Genomic DNA, 13,847 nt, shown 5'->3' with positions numbered 1-13,847 from the left:
GTGAATAAAATGGTTAACAGCCTCCAGCAAGCATGAAAAAGGGCTTTCACCTCATTGCTATTCTCGCAAAGAGAAAAAAATTGTCTGTGGCGATGTTGTGATTTGTGTTTCTGAATCTACTGGACAACTGCAGAACAAGATTTTCCCCCAGATTCTTCTGAACTTCTTCCCCTTGCTGTCTCCCCATATAATTATATTCCATAGGGGATGCATGCATCATAAACTCAGAAGATCTTTAGGCCATACTTGTTTGGCATGCATTGTAGAAACTTGCACCTCCCTGTGAACGGCACAAGCTGTTCATCTAAAATGACACAATCACTGGTGATCAATCTCTGTTTGTTATTTCTTACAGTGTAAAATAATCTTCTTAAAGGATGACATATAATATATAATCCTTACAGTCACAGTTGATAAGAATCAGTTTCCCATGAAACTTAATAGGAAATAAATGCCTTAAGACTTCAGGCCTTAAGACCAAAAATATTTGTAAAGAATTTGTAAATATCTGTAAAGAATCACAGAATTTAAATCAGGCAGAGATCTGAACTCTGGGACACCAAAGCACCGTGTTTCTTTTCTTTTACTGCTGTAGATTTGCTGTTTTCTGACCCAATTTCAGCCAGGATTTAGATGTCAGACAGGTGGTCTCACATTGGACGCTATACTACTATGGTATGTACAGCAGTTTGCATCAGTCTAGTGACTAGAAGGTGTCCAGGTCATGTGGCTGTAAAACAAGTACAAATATCAGCTGTGCTCTGCGTGGAGACATTTCTTTTTAAAATGACTGTATTTCATTCACTGAAAGTGTTTTGTATTTCATCTGAAGCCTCTACAGAAACAATTTGAATGAAAGACAAACACTTTTCTCAAAATGTAGACATGTACCACTAGATGGCGCCAAATTGACTCAAATTACTTGACGTTGGGACATACGGAGCCAATTGTTTCTTTATTATAATCCCCTTACAGTTAAGATAAGATAAGATAAGATAAGATAACCTTTATTAGTCCCACACGTGGGAAATTTGTTTTGTCACAGCAGGAAGTGGACAGTGCAAAAGTTATGACGCAAAAATTAGAATACAATAAGAATAAATACAGTACACAGCTGTACAGAATAGAATAAAATAATATATACAGTAGAATAAAATAGAATAAAAATATACAATAAGATAAAAAATAGAATACGAATGCTATATACAACTGAGTAAAAATACAACGATGCCAGAAAAGATTATTGCACTTAGTGTTATTGCACATGTGTGGATGTGTGTGTTTTTGTGTGTGAATTTAATCATTTCCATCCTTTTAAAAAATGTTTTTACGATCCCCCCCCCCCCTTCCCCCGAAAAAAGCTCTTAAACGTTGACAGTCTGACAGTCTGTTAAAAAAAACTGTTTATTTCTCGGGGTTTTATTCTTGAAGACTTTGACAAGTGCTACTATCAAAACAAGTGATGCAACAAACCGCACGTCTCTCTGTCAAAGCATCAGGGGGGAGCAAAGGTCCTTTTATGGAGCTCGAGGTGACCAGTGGAAAAAAAGATGTCAGAATTTTGAAAACATTAGCAGCCGTTTCTCGCCTGGTTTCGCTTTCAGTAGCTTTCAGTAGCTTTGTGGTTGAAATGTGCTGTTGTGGGAAAGGTGGCGAGTCCCTACTAGTGTGGGGACTCCCGTGGGTGTTGTAACCAGGCAACAGAGACGATGCCTGCCAGCTGTAAACAGAAAGGTTCGGTGCTTATGCAGCATCTGCCTGGAATTACCCCCTGATGCATATTCAGGAGAGGCAAAGTGACAAAACATGGTCTGAAAGTGAGGCACAAAGTGCCATATTCGGTATTTTTTCCTTTTTTGGTAGGCTGTCACACAGGAGCATCCGTCACATTCAGCTTCACTCACTTTAAGCTAAACCAGACATTGAAGTTATGGATGTTTGACCATAAAACTCCGCATCACCAGCTGGATCTGGATAAAAACTCACGGCCGGTCCTTGATTAATTAAATTGGTGTGACCAGTATTTCCTTCACATACGTGGGGCAGCATGGTGCATCATCCGTCATTAAACCTGTGATGTCTAAGCCTTAAGTCCTCACCATAACTGCATGATATATTATGTTCTCCCAAGTCCTGGTAATCACTGAACAAAATAGTGATCAGAATAATTCTTACTGTGAGGCATCAAAACTACATTTTCCCCCAGAAAGTGTTTTATTCTCACGTCTAAAACAATGAATACGAGTTGGGGTCATCAACTTTGACCAGATTTGCTATCTGTAGTGCAGTGAACTGAGTATTCAGCACTGTATTTGTATTTTATTCCAAATGCAGATGCTTTTTGTGAAAGGGAAATCTGACGGTTGTTTTTAAGGAAGTAATTTAGCTCTGTTTTTGTTGACTAAGTGCTTTCATTTCCTAAGATTTTCTGGTTTGGTGACCTTAACCTTAGAGGGTGGAACAACCCAGATAAAATTAGCCAGATGTGCTATAAACTGCTCCATGGTATTTTACTCCAAATTTAACCATGAAAAAACAGTGTTGTATTTAATAAGAGTTGAAGCTGCTGATTGATGTCATAGTTTGGTAATTTTCTCATGGATGTCTTTACAGTCTGACTTGTTTCTACAGCCGAGGAGTCGACCCCTGCTGCCCGTAAGGTTTCCACACAGGAAGTGATGTGCCTAAATACAGAAAGTCAGTCATATTCAGCGATTTCAAATCATTATTGGCAAAATAACTCTTTAAACTTCAAAACGAGCGACTGAAGCTGATTGACATGGTGCTAAAAACATTACAGCAGGGGTGTCTAACTTAAGGCTCCCACTTTCGGGGTACCTGTGCTGCCTGGGGGTGGTGCCGGGATGTGACTTGTGTTGGACCTCTGACAGAGACTTTCTTGCATGTTTCTCACACAACAAGCAGGTGTTCACAGCTTCTTTGTCTTCGCTATTGGCATTCTTTTAGTGACTTTCAGCATCTGTATAAAATCAGGCTCTTCTCAGAGTCACAGTCTGTCATTTTTGTCACTCAGCATATTTTAAATGCTCTAGACGCTTCTGTGAGGGGGAGGGTTTCGTCTTGCCAGCAGAGATTTCTTAAATTCTGAGTGGGTGGCACCTGTGTATTTGTCTGATCTCACTCATGTTCACACTCCTATCTACTGATCAGACCAGATCCTCTATATTCCAAAAGCTAGGCTTATAGAGATATAATAGAAGTGACTGAGCTTTTTGTCTCCGATTGTCTCACCGTTTCATGTTAGAACTGTTTTTTAACTCTTTGCACAAGAGCTAAACCTTGACATCAGGTAATTGGTTTTGTTTTTTTGTCATTTTATTATTGGCTGCCTGGGAAACATTATGGCCAAGCTGTGTCGTTTGAAATGTGCTACACAAGTAAACTTGACCTTGATCTAAAAACGAGTTCCCCCCCAGACTTCTGTCATCAAACACTTGCTCACAGGTCTGATTGTTGAGTTTTCTCTTTGGCCTTATATAAATGAAACTGAACGGATTTTTCACTTACAGGAACGCATTGCATCAGTTTCTCGTAATCAGTTGTGTACATCTAATTGCTGTGGCGTAACTACAGGAGGGAAAAAAAGCCAATTAAATGGAAAGTCAGCATGAGTTCATCTGAGAGATACCACTGAAAGTTTAAACTTGAAGCTCTTCAGCCTCCTCTTTTTCGTCTTTCCACAACACATGACTCACTCTCTCAGCTCAGCACTCACCAGATACTCCACAGACATACTGAGATATCTGCATGTCCCAGAAATGTAAAGTTCAGACCATTTCTGTTTGAAGCCAGAGACAGAAACTGGTGGTTTATTAGGCCGAGGAAAAAAGGGAAGATTAAGATCAGCACTTTTTTTTTTTTCTTGAGAGTTACTGGTGGCTTAAAAAGGGGCCATTCACTAGAAGAACCGCCGATGATAAGGACATGTTTGGTTTTTTAGGAGTAAGCGATAAGGTGCCAGGCGTTAAGTGGTTTCTTCTTCTCAGATTCGAGATTATAATTCTCGGCTGTGTGAATTCAGACATTAAAACAAACAATTATGTGATTATTAGAAAAAAATCACCCAAAGATGAACTGATTAAAATTGAATTCATCCTCCAAAGGAAGCTGCCTGATCAATCCTGGGTTTAAGCAAAAAAGCTTTTCCTTCATACAAGATGAAAATCTTAAAAAGCCCTTACTGTCTAAGGCAAACAGATCCAGTGGACAAGTCTAGACAGGTCTTAGCAGCTGGTTATACAGCACCCTTTCACAGGAAATAAAGTGCATCTCTCTCTGTTTACATAGGATCAAAGGTCTTAGAGATGAGCTCAGTGTGGAGTTTCCCAGAAGCTGTAACTGGAGTATGCTCCAGGGTGATGGATGGGGCCAACAAACATTAACTTCTGCTTTACTTAACCTGAAGAAAACGGATGCACACAGTCAAATACGGATATTAAAGCACAGCTACAACGATCTCTTTACCACTCAGCAAACACAAGTGTATAAAAATGTCTTAATAACTTGTGTCATGATCATTTAAAAAGGGCAGACACTGAAAGCAACAATGGGAACCACTTTATAAAGGGATGAAAACTAAATATTCATATTAAATGCTCCTGCTGAAAAAGCCTTCTAGGCTTGATTTAAGAAAATATTAGTACTTTTTTAAAAAAGGACACCCGCTGTCAGTTCTATTGGAACATTAATAAAAATCGCTGGTGCTTAATAAGTCTTAAAATTAGGCAAATACAACCTCCGATGAATGAGTTACACTGCACCCTTACTTATTTGATCAAATGCAGGGGCAGAGTGAGAAGAACTGAGTACACCCCATTTTTTGCAGTTTTCCTGGACTGAATGATGGAGTTCAGATTATTTAGAAATGGCCTTACAACCATCCCCAAACTGATGGGAAGCAACAGTTGCTTCTCTAAGATCATTGCTGATGTCTATCCTCCTCTCAGTGGTGTATTAACACACATCTGAATGCTGCAGACCAGCAAACTGACATAGAGGTTCATAGAGGTCCTCACAATTAATTGAGTTTATTTTATTAGCAGCACTTGGCGAATCCTTTCCTTTTAATCCCTATGGCGGCAGTAAGGGTGTACTTAGTCTTTCCTCGCACTGCTTTGGCATCTTGGCTTTTAAGTAATGAATCTGTGTAATACTTAATGCTGTGTCAATCATTTTTCGGTGTATTAACCGTGTTTTATGACGTGGTAAGGCCAAGATTATTGTTATTATGTCCCAAAATGTAAAGCCTTAGTTCTCTGGCATACTTATGCTCCACATTTTTATTCTTGGACTCTACCAGAGTTTGTTTGCATGACAGCTCAAAATCAATAATTCCTTATTTATCGTATACTGGATCTTTGTGAAGCCCCTCGGCCTCTGTGACCATGTTAAGTATATCTCCGCTCACTGTCATCACGCAGCAGATGTATTAATAATAAAATGAGTAAGGTTAACATCCCTGTGTGTCTCAATCGCCAAGTTTCCCCAAAAGCAACGGAGTTACAAAAGACTGGGTGTTTCACCAGAGTCCACAAAAACTAAAGAGGAAAGCACAAATAGGGCATGTTCCCAGACTGGATTACTGTGAGAAGTGATAGTCATGTTTTAGGCAGAAAAGAAAGGGAAAAAATAACTATTGTTTCTTTTGAGAGGCTGTGACTAAAGCGACCTCAAGGTGTCTCACAGCCATAAACAATAGGGTGATTTATATCCTCTGGGCTTCTGTCTAATGGGTTGGACAAACAAGTACTTCAAGGTTCTCTTGAGGCATTGAAGATATTTAAAACTACGACGTGACAAGCCGAAAAGCATCTCGGAGATGTCGAAGCTGCCAAGAATCATTGTTTTTATAAGTGAGAGAGCAGCTCAGGAATGTGTGTGGGCGGCAGCTGAATCGCAGCGCCTACATCCCCTTTAACGCACTCTAATCTTTTATTTCTGCCTCTCACTCTGCCTCAACAGGAAGTAATGACACAACAAAAGTTACACACAGACATTTTATTTTTCTCCGACTACTGCACTACACTGTGGGCAGACATGTGATAAGGTGCGATTGGAAATTTGAATGCTTAACACAAGAGCGAAACTGACAAACAAAAGGAACTGACACAAAGAAAGCCAGAAATAGGAAAAGGGCTGTTTTCTATTACATTTATGTTGATTAAATATTAAACAAGCCAGCGGCTGTGGCAGCCAACAGAGAGCAATAACAGACAGGGACAAAGAAGAGTTGATCCCCAACTACTGTACTTGACTTTTGGTGATTAAAAAAAAAAAAAAACCCAAACCCTTTTATGCTGCCGGCAGCTTCAGCTAAGCAAACAAAACAAATGTCGCACAAACATTTAATACGTGCCATTTTAGTCTCACCTTGCAATTAAAACAGACTGCAATTATGGAAGTTTACAGCTTTTGTGGAGAAGTTTGAGTTCTCCTTTTAAACTCCACACTGAATGTAGGCTTTAAATTAATGCTTGCAGCACTTATGGAAAATAAGGAATGCCAACTTGTTCCCGAAGACTTGGCCAGCAAGGCTTTGGGAGCAAAAGAAGGAGAAAAAAAAAAAAAAAAAAAAAAAAAAAAAAGGTACGGGGTTAAATACAGGGCAACAAAGTGCAAAGCAGCAGCAGGAAAGAAGGCACTCTGCTCCATAATGGTTTTGCAGTCTAGCAGAGCACGCGCAGCAGATAACTCACTACAGGAAGATTGTTCACAAGTGGATACAAGCACCAAAAATGCCACGTATATTCTTCTCTGATTCAAGATAGCCGAAGCGTTTGTTATTTTTATATTCACTAGTTTGTATTTACATTTGACAGCATTTCAAGTTGATAATGACAGACGACATAATATAGGGGACTGGTGGTGGGAGGTCCCTGTGTGCTAATCAGAAGTGAACGAACTGAAAAAGCTGAACAAACAGCTTGCTGATCAGGCCCAATATTATGACCACCTGCCTAATGCTGTGTTGGTTCCCCTTTTGCTGCCAAAATAGCCCTGACCCATCGAGGCGCAGACCTCCAGCAGCTCCCACATATCCTCAATTAGACTGAGATCTGGGAAATCTGGAGGCCAAGTCAATGGCTTAAAATGTTCCTGAACCTTTTTTTACTTGTGGCAAGGTGTATTATCCTGCTGAAAGAGGCCACAGCATCATTCCTTGGACCACTTTTAATAGAATCTGACGTCTGTGTGTGTGGCTTACAGTGAAAAAACTGCTTTGAGTGCCAGCTCAAACAGAAAACACTCAGATGGAAAAAAAACCCAAAACTGACTGTAAGTTGTCACAGAAGATCAGACACTGATGATCACTGGTGTGAAACTTAGCTAAGTGTTCAGTACTGACTAACTTGTTGTGTTTAGACATGAGTAAGCCAATAAAACAAACAGCTTAGCAGCGCAGTTGTGCGTGGGTCTCCGCCGATTCTAAAGTGGTGTGACGGTAAATGGCGAGCCCCACCTCTCACCCATTGTCTGGGATGAACTGGATACGTGTGCCAGCATGAGAGCACTGAGCCAAGGATAAAGGAGCTCTGAACCAGTGCCATCAAAGGGGTTAAAGTGGAATCTCTCGGCCTGCAGAGCTATGCGCAGCCTTAACTGTCATCAGACCATCGGAGCAGCATGTAACGTGTTATTTTGCTTAAGTAGGAGTTATACCTTTGACTTAAAGTCAAATCCATTAAAAATCAAGAGAAAACCTCTGAAATGTATTAAATGGATGATATTCTGTGATGAAAGTTCAAGTGGCTGATGGGATTTTTCAAACTTGACTCCAGAGAGACAAGCATGTGCATTTTGGCACTTGTATCCACTTTTGAAGGATGGTTTCAGTTTTCTGCTGCGCTAATCAGTACCAGTCTCATACTAAAAACAAAGCAGGCGATAGCTTGTTAGCTTAGCACAAGTTCTAGAAACAAGGGGAAGCGGTAAACTAGCTTAATGTGCTCACATGGCAGTGACATAAAACTGTCAGCAAGGAAGTGACCAAGATGTTAAAAGATGACAGAAACAGAAACAGCTGTAAACGGTGCTACACGATCCTCAAAGTTCCTCTTCCGTTTTCACCTGAACCGTGCTATCCTGCGGCTCCAACTGCGGGTTCTGGCTCTCGCTGACGAGCATGTTGAATTGCAAGTCACTGTAATGGGAAAAGTCCTGCAGGAAGCCGGAGTTCTGGTTGAAGTTCATATCCACATTAGCAAAGGCGGAGGCAGTGATGTCCAAGTTGCCAGGCACGAGTGAGGAGAAGTTTGGGTTATTGAAGACCTCCCAAAATTCAGGCATGTCTACCAACTGGTTGTAAAGGGCCGCCTCGTCTGTGTTTGAATCGACTGGATTGCAGTAACGCGGTTCCGCCGCAGCGGGTGTGCCGGGCAGGACAGGGTGCGACCGCTCTTGTGGCGACATCATGTTTTGGGCCTCTGGGAGGAACTGGATGACCTGATCTGACGCAGGTGCGCTCTTGGCTGAAACAGATTACGTTACAGAGAAAACAAAGCTGTTAGAAACATGATGAATGGTCAGTTATTAGACGGAGGACTTTGTACCTGGATTGTGACATGTGATTCTCGACCTTTTTTAAAAAGCACACACACACAGCTGCCAGTCTTGAAAAAGGTCTTCACTGAGATTACGGGAGGAGAAGTGCAGAGCCAGCTGTGTGATCATTTTGAAAGGTGTTTGTCTCATTGTTAATCTGTAGTACTTTATGCCACAAGGACTGTTTTGCCTTGTTTATATCAGTCAGACCAGGCTATGAAATGGAAATAACTGTGAAAAACCTCCAAAACAACCCCACAGCTGAGTCGACGTCAACCAAAACTAGCCTTCATGAAGGTGGAACTTGCTGCTCTTTAGTTTTAACCTTTTGTACAGTTTACCCTGTTGCTTTTAACCCCTTTGTGCTTTTATTACACACCATCTTTATCTTGTTTGGTGTATCTATATATGTATAACACATAAAACTAGTCTATCTTCATGTGATAATCAGTCATAGAAATGACATGTCACATAAGGAGTATTTGTGGCTGACCACTTCCTCTTTTGTCATGTCTGTGTATTCCAGTGGTCGATTTTGGCATTTTTGGCAAATGTCATGTTAGCATGTGATCTGTTCTTCTTCATGCAGTGATGAGTAGACAGAAAATGATTAAGTATGATTTTTTTTTGAAGGGCATTGTGATTCGTCCCAATTACAGAAGCTGCCATGTGTCTAATAGTGCATCTTCACAGCAGACGTGTTGACTCTTAGTAGGTGTGGTTAATGGCACAAACACCAACTCAACTGTTCCACTGAGGTTTCTGTAATTTACCCAAGTGAGCGTGACCAAGACGCCCTTTTTTTCACAGGAAAATAAATGAATGGCTCACTTGCACCTCGTTTCCACCAATGCAGTGCGGGTGTGGAGCTGGTGTGGGGGGCTTTCTCAGGAAAAAAAAAGCTTTGAGACCCAAACGCTACTAGCAGGTTTTGGAGTAATTTCCATGCAAAAAAATAAATAAAAAATGCATCTGCTAGTCATGGGTGAAATTCCTGCACACTTAATTTTGTTTCAGTTTTGGTGTCAGCAATTCTGTGGCACCAACCTGGGCCACAATGCCACCGGCCCTTTTTCAGGGGAAATATGTGGAACAGGTTCTAGATTATGGACTGGTCCTGCATCAGTGGAAAAGGGGGCTTTGCGGTTCTTGAAGTCAGGCAGATAGACTACAGTTTAAACCTGGATTTTGAGAAGACTGGCTATCATTTAACAAGCAGTTTGAACATGATTGTGAATAGCTTTAATCTGGACTGAGTGTCAAGTTAAAATAAAAATAATTGTATTCACTTAAAGGTACTTTATGCTTTTTGCATGATGAAATCCAAAAAGTTTAGATTTAAAATGTTGGTTTGCTGTGCTTTTCCTGTTGTATTAAGTCACAATATTTTGAGTGAGAATATGTAAACACGGAGCCAGAGAGATGGCACACCCCAGTCAAACCGTTCACATGCTGAATTGTAAAAACACAAAGATCAAACTGACAGTCTGAACCTCACCTGTCACACAGGGCTTCTCCTTGAGGTTCACCTCTGACTTTAGCCTTGTCTTCCGCTTCACCTCGTACGGGTCTGAAATGAGAAATGAAACGCTGTCAGTGTTTAGCAATAATCTGCTGCATCTGTTTTTTTAATTTGTGAGCACTATGACTGGTAAAGAGTCGAGAGAACTGGCTGACACGATGGAGAGAAAGAAGGTGGCTGTATTGCGTGTGCAGGAGACCACGTGGAAAGGCCAGGAGCGCTGGAGGTGGATTCTAAATGTTCTATTGTGGTGTACATAGTGCTGTGGACGCGCAGAGAGTGTCAGACAGGATCATGGGTGTGACGGTGGAAATCAGAGGGGTGGTTTTCATTGTTATCTGTGCGTATGCCCCACAGGTTGGATGTCATTTAGAAAAGAGAGGGGAGTTCTGGAGCAAGTTGGATCAAGTGGCAGAGAGTGTCCCCAAGGGGGGAAAGAGTAGGACAGACTTCAATGGACGTGTAGATGAAGGGAAGAGAGGTGATGAGGAAGTGTTGAGTAGGAATGGTATCAAGGAATGCCGAAGGAAAGATGGTGGTGGCCGGTGACGTAATGGTGGAATGAGGACGTACAGGAAAGTATTCAAAGAGGCTTACAGTAAGTTGTATGTGAGGCTGGACACCAAGAAAGGAGATAAAGGTTTGTTTTGATTGGTTAAACAGAGTGATCGAGCTGGAAAGGATGTGCAGCAGGATGGAAATGTACTAATGAGTAAGGAGAGTGTGCAGAGAAGGTGGAAGGAGTACTTTGAGAGAGAAAAAAGACAGAGGACAGTTAATGAATGAGAAAGTGCAGTGAGGAGGAAGTGAGGACAGCTATGAAGAGGAGGAAGAACAGAAAGGTGGCTGGTCCTGATGACATAAGTGTGGAAGTGTAGAGATGTATAGGAGAGAGGACAGTGGACTTTATGACCAGAAGAAGGAGGGAGACCGGCGGAAAAGTGAATCTACAGGGAGTAGAGACAGTGGAGGCTCATGGATGTAGTGAAGGAGGACGTGCAGAGGGTTGGTGTGGCAGAAGAGGATGTTAGGGAAGTCCAGTGCTGACTGACCTGGATTGCGAGGCAGGTACTTGAATGTAACGGGCTCGCTCTCCATCTGGTCTGAGATGCGACGCAGGGCCAGGTTGACTTCCACTTCCTCTGTGATGTCTTGGTCCTCGTAGGGCGGAGTCTTAAACACGATGGCGATCTGTCGGTGCACGTCTGTCTGGGCAAACTCCCCGTTCGCCTTCCACGACTCTCGCCTGAAGATGATCTCGATGTCGTCTGAGGACCAAACACGCAAAGCTCTTTATTATTCAAGAAACATTAGAACATGTTTGTGTTCTCATTCATCCAGGTCATGGGAGTCTTTAACAAGAAGCTTCTTCACTTCTGGGAGTCCCAGGTTTTATTACATTAGGGACCCCGTAATGGTCAGCACCTAGGCTCATGGGACATTTGACTCCAAGGCCACCTTCCTGTTCGCCTTAAGAAGCGAAGAAGCCTCTTAATTAAGAATCGATGAGAAAATGTTTCAAAATGATCCAAAATTCAAAGATTAAAAATATAACCTTTTTTAGAGGAATCAAAACTTTTAATACTTTTATTCAAAATAATTAGGTCACAACGGTTTTCTTCTTTAGGGCGCGTTACCACCTGGAAACCACCTACAAGTCCTCTTTCATCACATCCACACACCTCCTCTTTGTGCTTTCTTCTTCTCTGACAGCATCTTTCTACCTGCAAGTCTTCACTGCACATGTCCAAACAAACTCAGGCTCATCTTTCTTACTTTGTCCCAGAACCGTCCAACCTGAGCGGTCGCTGTGATGAGCTCCAAACATCTCAGCATGTCAAACTCAGCTTCTTCCAGGTCTTTTCATACGTTTCATGCAATGTAACTGATCTCTCAGCTGCCTTCTTAACTTTTACTTTCATGTTGGTATCCTTCTGTCACAACCCAGTACCCTTTTCTTCACCTCTTTTTCACACCCCAGTTGTTCTGGATGGTTGACCCCAAGTATTTAAACTCAACCACCTTCACCTCCTCCATCATCCTCACCTCACCAAAACACATTTTCTACCTTGCTCCTTCTCACCTTCACTCCTTTTCTCTACACAGGAAACCCCCACAGCTCCCCGTGTAGACCGACACATCATACGCAAACATAATATTCCACAGAGTCAGACCTCATCTGCCAGCTTGAGAAGCTCTCAAAAGCAGCTTCTCAAATTCACTTTTAACCAGTCTGTCGCTCCTACCACACACTATTGTCTCAGTGCACCCATGCATATCCTGCATCGCTCTCACACTTCTCTCTAACACTCCTGACTTCCTCATGCAGCACCGCACCACCTTCCTGGGCACCCTGTCACATGCTTTCTCTTAGTCAAGAAAAACACAATGTGACTCTACTTTAAGTTACAAAAATGTGGGTGTGTGTGGGTTGTTTTTTTTAATAACACAAACACAAAAACCTCATTTAAAAGTTAACTAAAGCTCCAAAGCTCTACAAATAAACTTAGATTGTAATCAGGCTCTTTGTCGCGTTTCTGAATAGTGGAAACTGGACTTGTTTTATGTAATCTACTCCTGGAACCTAACTTCAAAAAACTTTCCTGTTACCTTTCTGCACTTTGTCACACAACATGTAGACCTCTGTCTTGCCAGTGCAGGGACCTTCATACAGGTTCAAATGGGTGATCTTCAGCTGTGATGTAGTTGTTGCCTCTGGAATTAAAAAAAAACATGCACGACAAAGCGTGAGAATAGGGAAGTACGCTGCCTTATTTTTGGCGCGCTTGGTTGACTGCGGTCAAGGCTTTTCGGTGTGTTTGTCCGGTTATGTCTTACTCTTGTCATAAATGGGCTTCGACACCACCGGGCTGAGATGGTCTTTCCTGCCGTCCTGCCACTCGAGCTCGCACTGAAAGCACAGACGCACTGAATTCATGTCCATGTCTTCAATGCCCTTCGAATGCCCGGCTGAGGGGAGAACAGAGACAAAATGAGTCAGTGAGGACAGAAAAAACTGCCTTTATATATGTGAATGAAGAATAACGTGGAGATTAAGGTGCGGTGTATTGGCATACGTCTCCCACTCACTCTGAAATGGGTCGATATTTAGACTTCTTCGCTTCTGAAGTGAAATGTCCAGCTCTTTCCGCCTCACACACTGAATACCAAGGTTAGCGAAGCTGGGTGTAAAAACAAGGGGAACTGTTCAAATAAAATGTAAAGACACACCACGAAATTTAAGGTATCAAAATGGCAGGGATCGAAGGCGAATGCTCACCTGTGACGTCGGTTGTTGCGAGGGTTGAATGTGACAAAACAGATCCCTGTACCATTTGGACAGTCTTTACCCACGAGGCAGTGGGGGTGAGGCCGGTGTGGGAGGTCTTTGGTCACCAAAGAAACTGTGACGTTGACTTTCTTTAAGCTGTCGATGGAACCCTGAATCTGAAAGAAAGAAAAGAACAAGATTTATAGCAAAAATCTAGAATAAGTTCAGAGCTGTGATGCCTATTAATGTGATTTTCTTGATAGAAAACAGAAAAAGTTGTCTAAAGTTCTTAATTTTTTCCCTGACCAACAGACCAAAGCTGTTGTAATATGCCAAACTAAAGCAGATAACCCTGACATCTGAGAAACTTGGCTTGAAAAGAGTTGAAATAAAAGCCGATTAACCTTCTCTATCTGTTGCTCCAGGATTTTTTGTCTCTTTCCCCCTCAGACATTTTTCAGGGGCAGACTTTAGACAATAGGTTTCTAGAAG

General features: G+C 41.9%; 1 protein-coding gene across 1 annotated transcript in view; it reads right to left on the bottom strand.

Annotated features, from left to right (window-relative positions):
• Nucleotides 1-6,612: 6,612 nt before the first annotated feature.
• relb (v-rel avian reticuloendotheliosis viral oncogene homolog B) overlaps nt 6,613-13,847 on the bottom strand; it is a 15,348-nt gene continuing 8,113 nt past the window's right edge. Inside the window, exons 4-10 of the mRNA XM_005742192.1 lie at nt 13,365-13,531; nt 13,175-13,266; nt 12,923-13,054; nt 12,695-12,799; nt 11,137-11,352; nt 10,061-10,132; nt 6,613-8,489 (exon numbers count right to left, since the gene is read on the bottom strand). Coding sequence (XP_005742249.1) covers nt 8,065-8,489; nt 10,061-10,132; nt 11,137-11,352; nt 12,695-12,799; nt 12,923-13,054; nt 13,175-13,266; nt 13,365-13,531 — 1,209 coding nt within the window. The 3' untranslated portion in view covers nt 6,613-8,064. The remainder of the gene's footprint in view (nt 8,490-10,060; nt 10,133-11,136; nt 11,353-12,694; nt 12,800-12,922; nt 13,055-13,174; nt 13,267-13,364; nt 13,532-13,847) is intronic.

The sequence above is a fragment of the Pundamilia nyererei genome, unplaced genomic scaffold, assembly GCF_000239375.1.
Source record: "Pundamilia nyererei isolate P.nyererei 1_Seehausen unplaced genomic scaffold, PunNye1.0 scaffold00117, whole genome shotgun sequence".
NCBI classification, from domain to species: Eukaryota; Metazoa; Chordata; class Actinopteri; order Cichliformes; family Cichlidae; genus Pundamilia; species Pundamilia nyererei.
This window is presented reverse-complemented; position numbering and strand designations above follow the sequence as displayed.